This window comes from Cyclopterus lumpus, chromosome 24, assembly GCF_009769545.1.
Source record: "Cyclopterus lumpus isolate fCycLum1 chromosome 24, fCycLum1.pri, whole genome shotgun sequence".
Taxonomy (NCBI): domain Eukaryota; kingdom Metazoa; phylum Chordata; class Actinopteri; order Perciformes; family Cyclopteridae; genus Cyclopterus; species Cyclopterus lumpus.
In genome coordinates, this window is record NC_046989.1 from 13220250 (window position 1) to 13233017 (window position 12768).

The following is a 12768-nucleotide window of genomic DNA, read 5'->3' on the forward strand; positions in this document are numbered from 1 at the left end:
AAAAGTACAGAACCGGAAAGACCACTTCATGTGTGCCATTTATAAGCCAGCAGCAGAAAGGAGTTCCGCTGGCAGCATGACACGACATGAGAAATAAAGAGTGAAAAGACACGAAACAGTGTGGGAAAGAAACCACCTGGGAGGGAGCTGGGATGGAAGGCAGAGGTAAGACATAGAAATTAAGGGAATCTTTCTTCAGCAGGTATATAAAAGGAGGGGCATACTACATTCATTTAGTTTCTCATCATTCATCCTTTATATGTGTAAAATATTCATCTGCAACATAGCTTGTTAGATAAATAAAGTCAATGCAGTAAAAAGTACAATATTTCCATCTATAAAGTAGTAGAGAATAAGTTTATATATAGTATAGAAATACATCAAAACATGCAGTATTAATATACGTGTATACACATGTGCATATGTGTCATTTTCAAATTTGCCATTCCACTGACAAGTTTTCCCTCGATGGGTGAGATGTGTTTTAGGAGATCTAAAGCATCAGTGGATCTGTCCGTGTTTAGGGGCTTTTATTTGTGGACTCTGGCTCCCTCTGATGGTCAGAGAAATACTAGTAGCCTGGGCAAAAGGTCTATTTGGATCAGGAACACACCTTCAGATCATTTACGATAAGGAGGAGGATTCCACATCTGCACATTCCTAATATTCCTTGTTTAATATGTGAATTGACTGCCAACAAAAGAGCCATTGTGATGTCCTGTAAATAACTCATATATATTATATCGTATATATATCTTATATTGAGTATTCCCAGAGACCGTCTAATATCTCTTCAACGGAGGAACTTGCAAACACAAATTGAGTCAGAAATGTTCCGTTTATACAAATTCTTACAAAAGAACATTAGAGACAGCCGGCACTTTCAACCGTACGGTCTTGAGATCGGGACTTTATTGACGTTGTTGGACTTGGAATTGTCTCGGCCTCAGTTATTGAGCTATATTGGTTCTGCAATTATTGAAAAAGATCCCAAAACAAAAATGTTCTAATGTAAATTGGCAGACATCTTTTTGAAGGGTATACCCAAAAGGTTCCGCACATCAGCAGACTACGGGGGGGCGTCATACCCCGTGGCTCAAGGCCTTGAGGCTGCAGATTGCATCCGAGCGTGTGTTTGTAGCATCGCTGTCCTGTGAAAACCGCGTATCTCTGCAAAGCTTACTCTTTATGAACCCGGCCCTGATTTCAGCTTTGAGGCGATGCAGTTTCCTGCTGAAACATGAGGCTTATTTTAAGGAGTTCATTTAGCTCCAGAAGCAGGAGGCGGAGCGGGAGAATCATGTCACTCATGTCAGGAGGAGCAGCAAACAGCTTAATAAAGATAGGGATGACATCATCTGAATAAATCAGCAGCCACACCAAACTGTATCTTAACAACTGGGTGGAGAAGTCCATAAAAAAAATGATATCAACGCCATATTTTACATAAACACTCATCATTGATTACCAATGCAACCAGCTCCGAGGTCAAGACGTTGTCAAGAGTGACGCGCGTCATCGTCATAGCAACTATCATTTTATGATGATTGCGAATTGTGACACTCAAAGTTATTGAGCTGGTATCTTGGATTGCTCACATTCGGACTTCACGTAACATCCATTTTAGTAGTTCCCTGGTGCACACATGAACAAAATGAAAAGCTGCGTACAGATTTTCCCGCACTGCATGAACTGCCACATTCATACGGTGTCCTTGGCTGCAGAGAGCAGCAGCAGGTACAAGGAGCGTCATACCCACAGTCCAACTTCCACTTGAAGCTGGTTACCCAATGCCATGTGTGTCAGCTCTCAGTTGAGATACTGATAAGTAAATAGATACTTCCTTAGTATCTCAGTGTATCAGGAGGCCGATCATACTGAGTGACCTCGAATGACTTCCTGATCCAGACTTCGGTAACAAGGCCATTTTGACTGCGTTGCTCCTTTGGTTGACCGGTCCATAAACCTACAGCAGGGTTGAAGTGTTGTTCACAGTGTTTACATCTGATCCAAACAGCCTGCTGCCACAGAGAGGGCACGTGATACCTTTAGATACCGTCTCTCCTTGAAGACGCTCAGAGACAAAAATTGTTATATACAATTGATTTATACATTTTCTATAATGTTGACTTTAAAATGATAAATAATAATGAAGAAAGCGCTCTAGAGAGAGAGCGAGATTGGAGAGAGTTTAAAGCCCTGAAAGTGGGTTTGAATGTGACAAGCAGAATATTATTATAGTATGCTGGCACCTTTAAACCACCTGCACCATGTAGTGATCATTAAAGGTAAGGTTCTAGCACGAGATCCTTCAGGGCTCAGTGTGCTTGAAATGAACCGTTATTGATCGTTGGACGTTATCATTTATATTCAGCCCAAAACAAGCACATGCTTTTACATCAGTGATGCTCAAAAGCAAGATTTTACTACAGTGAGTTTAGTCTCTAGTACTGAACTTTTGGTATTGTATTCTTTTATACAATTATTGTGTATCACCATCATTGTCATTTTTAGTAGTAGTAGTAGTATTATATGGAGTATAGTGACAGTGGTGGTTCATGACGTGACCTGCATTTGTCTGTAGATTTGACTTTTCTCTTCTGCCTTCTCTGAGCTTAAAGGGTTTGTTTCACGTGAGTGCAGCTGGGATAACAGATGGTGGACTGCAGTGTTTTTGTCATATTTCTCCAACAACAAGCCATCATGTCGTAAAAAAAGGATGAGGTGGTGTTGTTGTAAGAAGAAAATGGATCAGAAGTAACACGCAATAAACCTTTGCTCTGAGTGTCACCGCTCCCATATGTAAGAACCACAAGTACATGTACATGTAGTTAAGTACAAACCTGAGGTACTAGAACTTTTCTTGAGTATTTTTAGTTTTTAATGTCACGTCATACTCCAGCGACAATTCAGACACACAATATTGTACTTATGACTCCACTACTCTGCTGGCTGTAGATTCTTTACCAAGATGTTTCATAAAAAAACACATGATGAGAGGAATGATAATGCATTGTTGTATATTAAACTAAGAAACATCATAGCAGTTGCAATAAGCAGTGAATTAGTGAACCTTATTTCATAATAGTTTTATGGAAAGATATTATTTAGTACAAATTAAAAGGAAAGTAAGGACAAAGTTATACAGTTAATTGTGTTTCATTAGTTGAGTTTGGTTGATAAAAGTCTTCAATTTGCAGAGAGATTTCCGTAAAGGCGAACATCTTAATGAGTGACTGCAGAAAACACCAGCAGTTCATTGGAATTAATGAATTAGAAGTGTACTAATTCAACAGTGGGTACATTTTCCTTCTATCTCTTACCACATTCTCCTTTCAGATTAATTTTCAGTTACAAAACAGTAAAATGCCACTTAAGATAAGATAAAATAAGATAATCCTTTATCATTTCGCACAGTGGGGACATTTATAGGATTACAGCAGCAAAGTGATAAAGTGCACACAAGAAACATAGTAAAAACAAAAAACAACAATAAACAGTAAAACAGTAATACAAAAACAGTATATATACACAGACGGAATAACAATAATAATAACAAATAATAAGAACAATAATAAGAACATACACATTTATCAGCAGGAAAAAGTTTATGTTTCATATTTTCAATGCAATGTACATTTACTTTTTATGGAATATTTTTCCAGCTAAACAAGTAACATAAATACTTCCTCCAGCACCACTGCTCTCAATCATCTCATCATACGACTGTGAAGCTGAACCAGAAATAAGTGGATGAAGGGAGAAGGAAACGGACGGACTGAAGAAGCGTGTTTATGGTCAAAACATCTTTAATGATTCAAAGAAGGGAGGGAGTAAAAAATGAGCAGTGTGCAGCCTCTTATATCACAAAATTATGGAAAATGATAAGGGATCCTTTGTGTGCGTGCATGCGTGTGTGTGCGTGTGCGTGCGTGTGTGTGAGGGCACTGCACTTTGCTCCCAGCTCCTGTGTTTATCACAGATATGATCATTTTCAGCAGGGAGAGTTACCTCTGACTTGACTTCATGCTGCTGCTGTAGGAAGCCATTGATCCTGAAATAAACCCCACTTAAGTTAACTTTTCTTTTTTTATTATTATTTATTAGAATCTTGTTGTTGGTTTTTCAGCAGCAGCAATGATCAGCCGCAACTTTAAGAATGTGTTGGTGGTCTCTGTCGGGTTTCTGTTTCTGTTCACGGCTTACGGAGGGCTGCAGAGTTTACAGGTAGGTGGAATAGTTTATTATTTATCATATGTACGACTTTTGATTTATTGTTAACTAAAAACACCACCATTTTGGTATGATGAGGACTTTAAGGGATTCATTCAGGAGTTGAGTTGTGAAGAGACACCTTCTGTACATATTTTAACATGACAGCATTACTTAATGTTTTTTTATTTATTTTAAAGCATTTTTCGTTTGTAAAGAGCTTGTAAGAACCTTCTAATGTCCCCTTGAAATCAAATATAATAATTGTATTATATTCAAATTAGATTAATTGTTCATCAGAATGCCTTAAAAATGCAGAGTTAGTATCATTAAAAGATTAATTTATTGGTGGCTTTCAAGCACACTGTAACAGATTTACTTACGTTTTGCATGTGTACACTCATTCATGTCATTCATTTCATAATTAGAGGTAACTTTATTGTTCTCCTAAAATGAGAAATAATGGGTTTTGTAAAAGTTTTATTGTCAGTTTCCTGTCTCCGTATCATTTCACTAGAAGGTTTGAGCCCTTAAATGATTTTTCCTGTTAATTTTTAATTTGAAATGCAAGTATGATGAAGCTCTCAGGGATTTATTGATCGGTTGATTTATGCAGGAACAAATATCATAATGAAAAAAAAAACTACTCCTTTGTGCATGACTTATAGGGTTATTGTTGTTAATTTAAAAAGACCTACTAAATTCCATAACATTATAATTATAATTGCATTTTCTTAAATTCTTTAAAAAAAGAAACAGACTGAGGGACGACCAGATCCATCTAGTTCATTACAATGCCACTTTTACACAACTTCTTCTTGGTTCAGTGAGAATAAACCGATCATGAGTCGACGGAGTAACAGAACTGTCAGCATGAACTGAACTGACCTTCCCATCACTCCCACTGGTCCTCATGCAAGAACCAGTCGTACGAACAAGCCTCACAGGCCGAAGCCAAAGGGGTTCGGGATAGGAATGAGAAACTGCTCCTGCATGAGGCCCGCCCTCCTCTGATGGAGAGTCCACTCCTTGTGTCTGCAGAGCAGCCTGAATGCAGAGCAGGGGATGGGCGTGGCGTCTCTGAGCGTCATCTACGCCTCCATCATCGTCTCCTCCATGTTCCTGCCTCCCATCATGATCAAAAACCTGGGCTGTAAATGGACCATCGTCGCGGGCATGGCCTGCTACGTGTCCTACTCCTTTGGAAACCTCTACCCCGGATGGTAACTGATGAAACCCTAAGGCTGTTACATTAGTTATATTGCTCATTATTTTATTATGGTTTTGCTTTCTTAGTCGCTTTGATCCCATTCGTAGAATAAACTATCAAGACTGTGGTGTATTCAGATAGGACAAATTAATACTAAGAAAGTTTATATCAGCTGAAAAGATGTGAAAATACTGAACTTGAGGGATCCCTTCATAACTGCAGTGTTTCTAAAAGTAGGGTCAGTTTATTGTTGAGTGGCCCTGTGTGCAGCGGTGGAAGAAGTATTCAAGTTGTTTACTTTGGTAAAAACTAAAGCCACACTGTGAAAATACTACATTAGAAGTAAAAGTAAGCATTATACTTAATACAAATAAAAGTACTATACTAGTCAGTGTTTTACTATTATATACATGATGTTTCTGGATTAATATCACTTCTGCATTAAAGTGTGTGTATTGCATTGTACAACTGTAGATGTTTCAGGTCCTTTTTATTCTGTTGGGTGCTTTAATTGAGAGCAATGCATCAAATTCCATCGGATCATATCTCTGAAAAGAGCAGCCCTGTTTTCAGCTTTTGTCATGCATTGTCCAGCTGATCCAAGAGGCTTTTTCTATGTTTACACATAAAGGAAAACATCATCCTTCAGTTTATCCCAGACATGGGCGACTGTGGCTCAGTGGGGAGCAAGGTCGTCCTTCAATCAGAACATCGGCGGTTTGATCCCCTGCTCCTCTAGCCCATGTTGATGTGTCCTTGGGCAAGACACTTAACCCCAAGATTGTGTGGAGGTGTGTTAGTCCTGATGTGCAGGTGGCTCCTCCCATCAGTGTGAGAATGATGTCATGTAGCGTTAAAGCGCTTTGAGTGGTCGGAAGACAAGAAAAGCGTTAAACAATTACATTTTGAATGAACAAATTGTCCATCACCATTCCTCAAAGGCCACAGCAACCCCTTCACATTGCTTGTTTTGGTCAAACCCCAAAGATACTTTTAGTTCACCGTGGTGAAAAAAATGGAGAGAAGAACACAACGAGCTAAAAAAAAGCGTCGCACAATGAATCCCCCTTCGCCCTCTCTTGTACACAGGTACACCCTCATGCCCACCTCTGTGATCCTGGGTCTGGGGGGCTCCCCCCTGTGGTCGGCTAAATGCACCTACCTGACCATCGCCGGGAACACGCAGGCCGCCAAGGACGGCAAGAAAGGATCCGACGTCATCAACCAGTACTTTGGCATCTTCTTTTTCATCTTCCAGTCGTCCGCTGTGTGGGGAAACCTCATGTCGTCGCTCATCTTTGGACAGGACACCAGCATAGGTAGGGCGTGGAGGAGATGTGTGTGATACACGTGGGAGAATACACCCACGCGCTTTATTACGCACAATAAGGTGGTGTCCTTATAACGGGAGTAATCGTGACAAGAACTGACTACAACATACTGATGCGATGAATCGAATACATTTATTCAAGTGCTGCACTTAACTGTATCTTTAATGTACTTGTACTTTACTTGAGTATTTCCATTGTATGCTTCTTTATACTTGTTCTCCTCTTCATTTCAGAGGGAAATGTAACAACGACAGATGAGCATAATATTCTGTAATAATAGAACATTGCATTATGAGTACTTTAAAAAAACATATATAAGTAAATTCTACTCTATGATAACTAAAACAACCCCAAAAAAACCCAAAACAAGTTGAAAGACGATACAACTATTAAGTACATATTTATATGTTGTACTTATATGAGTACACTTTGAATACAGTATTTGTACTTCTTACTTATTGTCTTTTACACTTTGCTATTTCCACTTTTGCTCCAGTAAAGTATTTTTTTCAATTTTGGATTCAATATTTTAAGTTGAGCCAAGAGTTATGTGATAGTCACATTTGCTCCCTGAAACATTACCTGTGATTACTTTTTTTTAGTCACAACGACATGGTCAGAGTGGAGCAAAGGTTGGAATCTGACCTTTGAGTCCGCTGGAAATGTCTGGAGCTCGCACCAAAACAGGAAACACATGCTTGAATTCCTCCGTCATGCCGCCTTAAACTGAATAGTCATAGAACGGATGTGTAATGTGATCGTACCTCCGTTGTCCCAATCTGAGCCCTTCATGAACCCTTTCCGTAAATCAGCATTGGGACATTGAGATTGGGCCAATCCCCTGTAGCAGGAGACACACTGAACTTCCTGGAGAGCTACTACTACTTCCTGGTCCATCTTCATCGGTGCTGCTCTAATGGGTGTAACCAGAAAGTGTAACCAATAGAGTCACAAGCATGTCAAGAGTCCCGCCTTTCTGCTTGTCCTGTCAAATTAAACTTCATATTGGTTCACATCTGCAGTGATCATATTAACTTGTTGAGGTTAATTTCTTGGAAGCAGAACACCACGCTGCTATTTAGTGGCTCTCTATTTCCGTGCAGATTTAGACAATATGTAGTTGCATATTTGAAGTATGTTTGTTTTATTATCTTAAATAACAAAACTATTCAGAGGTAGGTCATGTTTTAAATACGGCCCTCACCCTACATTGTCTGTGTAATAATGTATTGATTATCATGGTTTTCTCTCTAAAATATGCCCTTGATAACAACAATACACACCAATGACAACATTTACAATATTTAACAACACAATGTTTGCTGAAATAATACCTTAACAGTACATTTCTATTTGGCTCCAGCTCCTTTCGGTCTTTATTTTCTTGGTAAAGAGTATTCATTTGAGTGAAATGGATTGTTGTGTATTTTATTTCTTTTTTTATTTTGACAGCTTCCATCCCAGAAGAGCAGCTGCAGTCTTGTGGAGCGGCGGACTGCGGCCTCAATATCAGCGTGAACGGCACGTCCACCAGACCTGCTCAGACACTGGTGTGGACCCTCGTCGGATGTTACATTGGTAACGCTGGTGTTCACTTTGCAATCACATGGAAGACTTAACAGGGGATGCTCTTCAATAACAGTGACAGATTTTCTATGAAGTGCCCTGAGCTCTAGGCAGCAACAAAGATGTTTATTTGAGTTGGGCTTTGGTTGGTTTATCTTTGTTTACTCACACCTGTTCATGATCACACATTACTGATAAACCCACTGCACACAAAATGTAGCTTCCTTAAATAATGAATTTGACCTTGAAGAGTAATGTGTTGTCTCAATATGTTCTCTTTCCAACCAAAACCAAATATTGAGCCATAAACATATTGTTTGCGCAATAGCTTTTTTACGGTGAAACGAGTGCTAGAATTCTCATTATTAAAACACCTTCAGTCATTAGTCATTAGATAAGCTAAGATAAGATAAAATAATCCTTTATTAGTCCCTCAGTGGGGAAATTACAGGATTACAGCAGCATTGCTCACAGTAATAAGTAAAAAACAAGTAGTATAATAACAGAAATAAGATAAAAGAGTAAAAACAAGAAGAATATTATATACACAGACGGAGTAGAAATAGAATAAAGTGGATAAAGTGTATTAAATAAATAAAAAATAAAAAAATTAATTATAAAAAAATGATCATTAGAGAAATAGGTAGCAATCTCTCAGAGCCATGTTAGCGTAGGTATGTTGCACCGTTACAGCTGTCTAACAGTCAGCGTTGTCTGCCCTTTGTTGCGTGGCAGGCGTGGGCGTGCTGGCCATGATCATTGTGGCGGTGTTTCTGGACAATATTGACAGGGAGCAGTCCAGCCAGTTCCGTGGGAACCGGGAGCCGTTCTGCCAAACCTTCCTGGCTACGTTCAGGCTGCTGAAAGACTGGAGGCTTTTGACCCTCATCCCTCTCACCATGTACAGCGGCTTCGAACAGAGCTTCCTCTCTGGGGAGTACACCAAGGTGAAGAAGTTTGGTTGGATTGTGTGAAGCAGGTAATGTAGCCACGAGGCCTCAAGTAGGCCTCGGAGGTCTGGTACTCCTTCTACAATCTGGGGCCACGTCCCCAGATTGTTTCAAATTTGCAGTCCCCGACGCAGACTCAAGTGACATCACGTGAGGCATACGCAGTAGTACTCCCACAAGATCTGTGAATAGGTTGTTGTGCGAGATCGGTGACGTTACCCTTTGAATAAGCTACTAAACGGTCCTGTTGTTATCTGCATTATGACAACTTATACGAACAGATGACTGTTCGTATAAGTCTGTATTTTTCCATTCATTTTTGGGTAATTACAATAAATGAGCTCTGTGGCAAACATTTATGATACTTACACTTTTTGTTCAGCGAGATAATCTTCTCAAAGGGACACCACTTGAAGAGCGAATGCAATCGACAGAAATAAACCACACTTTAACAAACTGCACTCTCTGCACATTTTTATAAATGTACCAACTGGATATTTGTGAGGTATGACGGTATTTGATTATATGTGACATATTATATCTATATAAATAACTAGCTTTGTAAATCCATGTTGCGTTTCTTTGCAGAACTATGTAACGTGTGCCTTGGGGATCCACTATGTCGGCTTCGTGATGATGTGCTTTGGAGCCAGCAATTCTCTTTGCTCCTTTCTGTTTGGGAGACTCGCTCGGTACACCGGGAGAGCAGGGCTCTTCTTCATCGGTAATCTCTATTTTATATGAGATTATTTGCAAAGAAAAGTATTCACTTTGTCATCCTCACATATTTTGTTGCGGTTTTACTGAACTGAAGAGGAAGACACTGTTATACAGCGGTGAAAGAAGCAATCAGATATTTTACTGAAGAGAAAGTAATAATACCACAATGTATAAATACTCAACTTGTCACAATTGCGGAGACTGTAGAAGGAGACTATAGAAGGAGACTGTAGAAGGAGACTGTAGAAGGAGACTATAGAAGGAGATTGTAGAAGGAGACTGTAGAAGGAGATTGTAGAAGGAGACTGTAGAAGGAGACTGTAGAAGGAGACTGTAGAAGGAGACTATAGAAGGAGATTGTAGAAGGAGACTGTAGAAGGAGACTGTAGAAGGAGACTGTAGAAGGAGACTATAGAAGGAGATTGTAGAAGGAGACTGTAGAAGGAGACTGTAGAAGGAGACTGTAGAAGGAGACTATAGAAGGAGATTGTAGAAGGAGACTGTAGAAGGAGATTGTAGAAGGAGACTGTAGAAGGAGACTGTAGAAGGAGACTGTAGAAGGAGATTGTAGAAGGAGACTGTAGAAGGAGATTGTAGAAGGAGACTGTAGAAGGAGATTGTATAAGGAGACTATAGAAGGAGATTGTAGAAGGAGACTATAGAAGGAGACTGTAGAAGGAGACTGTAGAAGGAGACTATAGAAGGAGACTGTAGAAGGAGACTGTAGAAGGAGATTGTATAAGGAGACTATAGAAGGAGACTGTAGAAGGAGATTGTAAAAGGAGACTATAGAAGGAGACTGTAGAAGGAGACTATAGAAGGAGACTGTAGAAGGAGACTATAGAAGGAGACTGTAGAAGAATACTGTAGAAGGAGACTGTAGAAGGAGACTGTAGAAGGAGACTATAGAAGGAGATTGTAGAAGGAGATTGTAGAAGGAGATTGTAGAAGGAGATTGTAGAAGGAGATTGTAGAAGAAGACTATAGAAGGAGACTGTAGAAGGAGATTGTAGAAGGAGACTGTAGAAGGAGACTGTAGAAGGAGACTATAGAAGGAGACTATAGAAGGAGACTGTAGAAGGAGACTGTAGAAGGAGACTGTAGAAGGAGACTATAGAAGGAGACTGTAGAAGGAGATTGTAGAAGGAGACTGTAGAAGGAGACTGTAGAAGGAGATTGTAGAAGGAGACTGTAGAAGGAGATTGTAGAAGGAGACTGTAGAAGGAGACTATAGAAGGAGACTGTAGAAGGAGATTGTAGAAGGAGACTGTAGAAGGAGACTATAGAAGGAGATTGTAGAAGGAGACTGTAGAAGGAAAATAAAAAAGTTAAAAAAAGTAAACAAAAAAGGTGGGAAAACACACAAAGACAGGAAGTAAAACCAAACATGACACGAGGACTAAACTTCTCAAAATAAAACTGGAAACACTACAACCAAAGGCCAGAAAAAGTACACCACAAGTAAAATATCTGCATTTAAAACCTTACTTTACAAAAAAAAAGAAAGATTAATAAAACTTATTTTTTTATCATCATTAAAATGTACTTAATCTATCAAAGTAAACTTTTTCATTGTTTTACTATGTATGCATCTGGTTTAATATTACAACTCCATTAATGTGTTTGTTGTTTACTGCTGTATATATTTAAGCTTACCTTCTTTATATACTAATTGATTGTTTAATCTACAGCAATATATCCTATTCTATAATAACATCATGAGTTTGTAGTGTCGCTGTTCAATGACAATTATGTAGAGTGCAGTAGTTGAGTAAATGTACTTGCTTTTATACATACGATTATACAGTAAATAGAGACTAAACCTGATGTAAACTGCTGATGTGTATTCGTCCATTTTCAGCTGCAGTGGCCAACTTCGCCTGTATCATAGCTCTCATGTTCTGGAGGCCCCATCCCGACGACCTTTGGGTCTTTTTTGTGTTTCCTGCTCTGTGGGGTATGGCGGACGCCATCTGGCAAACCCAGACCAACTGTAAGAAACTAAGATCACATTCATTCTCCCCAGGGGATGAACCCTTTTCATTTGTGTCACATAAGCTTCCCTTTAGCCTCACCACTTGTAAAGCAAAATCCTTTGTATGGAGTTTGTTCTTCCCTCTTTAACTTTCAATATTCACACATAATACAAATACACATGGCCGTTGATCCTTCTGCTTTCTCTCCCGCAGCTCTTTACGGGATCCTCTTCCCCCGGGAAAAAGAGGCTGCATTCGCCAACTACCGTATGTGGGAGTCACTGGGCTTTGTTATTGCCTTCGCTTACAGCACCTTCATATGTCTGGAGTATAAACTGTACATCCTGCTGGCAGTTCTGCTGCTGACCACCATCACTTACCCCATAGTGGAGTACCACGAACACAAGCATCCCACGCTGCCCATTGAGGAGGGGAGCTACCTAACTCACAATATGAAAACCATTGAAAAAGACGAATCCAAGATTGTTTGCCAGACAGCGATGTAGAGTGTGATGTTTGGCTTTGCTTTAAATCCTGTTCTGGTGTCTTACAGCCTAAAATCTTACAATTGTATTGCCTCTCAGGCTTTTGTATATGGATGTGTGCAACTATCAAAATATTTCCTATCGCTATAAATATTACTCTTACGGAAAATGAGATGCTGTAAATTTGAAGAGTTGAAAAATGCTAAATAAATGTATTAATATTTTAAGCTTGGTGTCAAAATGCTTCAAAATCATTCTTTTAATGCAGTTGCTGCGTCCCATCACCCCGTTGTTTATCGATATTATCCAGCCGCTCTT

At 39.4% G+C, this 12768-nt stretch overlaps 1 protein-coding gene across 1 annotated transcript; it reads left to right on the forward strand.

Moving 5' to 3' along the window:
- The first annotated feature begins 80 nt into the window (after nucleotides 1-80).
- unc93a (unc-93 homolog A) lies at nucleotides 81-12471 on the forward strand. The gene is made up of 9 exons (XM_034527940.1): nucleotides 81-165; nucleotides 4130-4227; nucleotides 5254-5435; nucleotides 6512-6741; nucleotides 8206-8331; nucleotides 9055-9266; nucleotides 9858-9993; nucleotides 11851-11982; nucleotides 12179-12471. The coding sequence occupies exons 1-9, from the start codon at nucleotides 153-155 to the stop codon at nucleotides 12469-12471; spliced, it is 1422 nt and encodes a 473-aa protein (XP_034383831.1). The 5' UTR covers nucleotides 81-152.
- The last annotated feature ends 297 nt before the right edge of the window (nucleotides 12472-12768 follow it).

Bases quoted from the DNA above. Each gene is read 5' to 3' on its own strand.
- unc93a (XM_034527940.1), top strand. The intron at 9,267-9,857 runs GTGAAGAAGTTT...GTTTCTTTGCAG, and splicing joins TCTCTGGGGAGTACACCAAG to AACTATGTAACGTGTGCCTT. The intron at 11,983-12,178 runs GTAAGAAACTAA...TCTCTCCCGCAG, and splicing joins CTGGCAAACCCAGACCAACT to CTCTTTACGGGATCCTCTTC.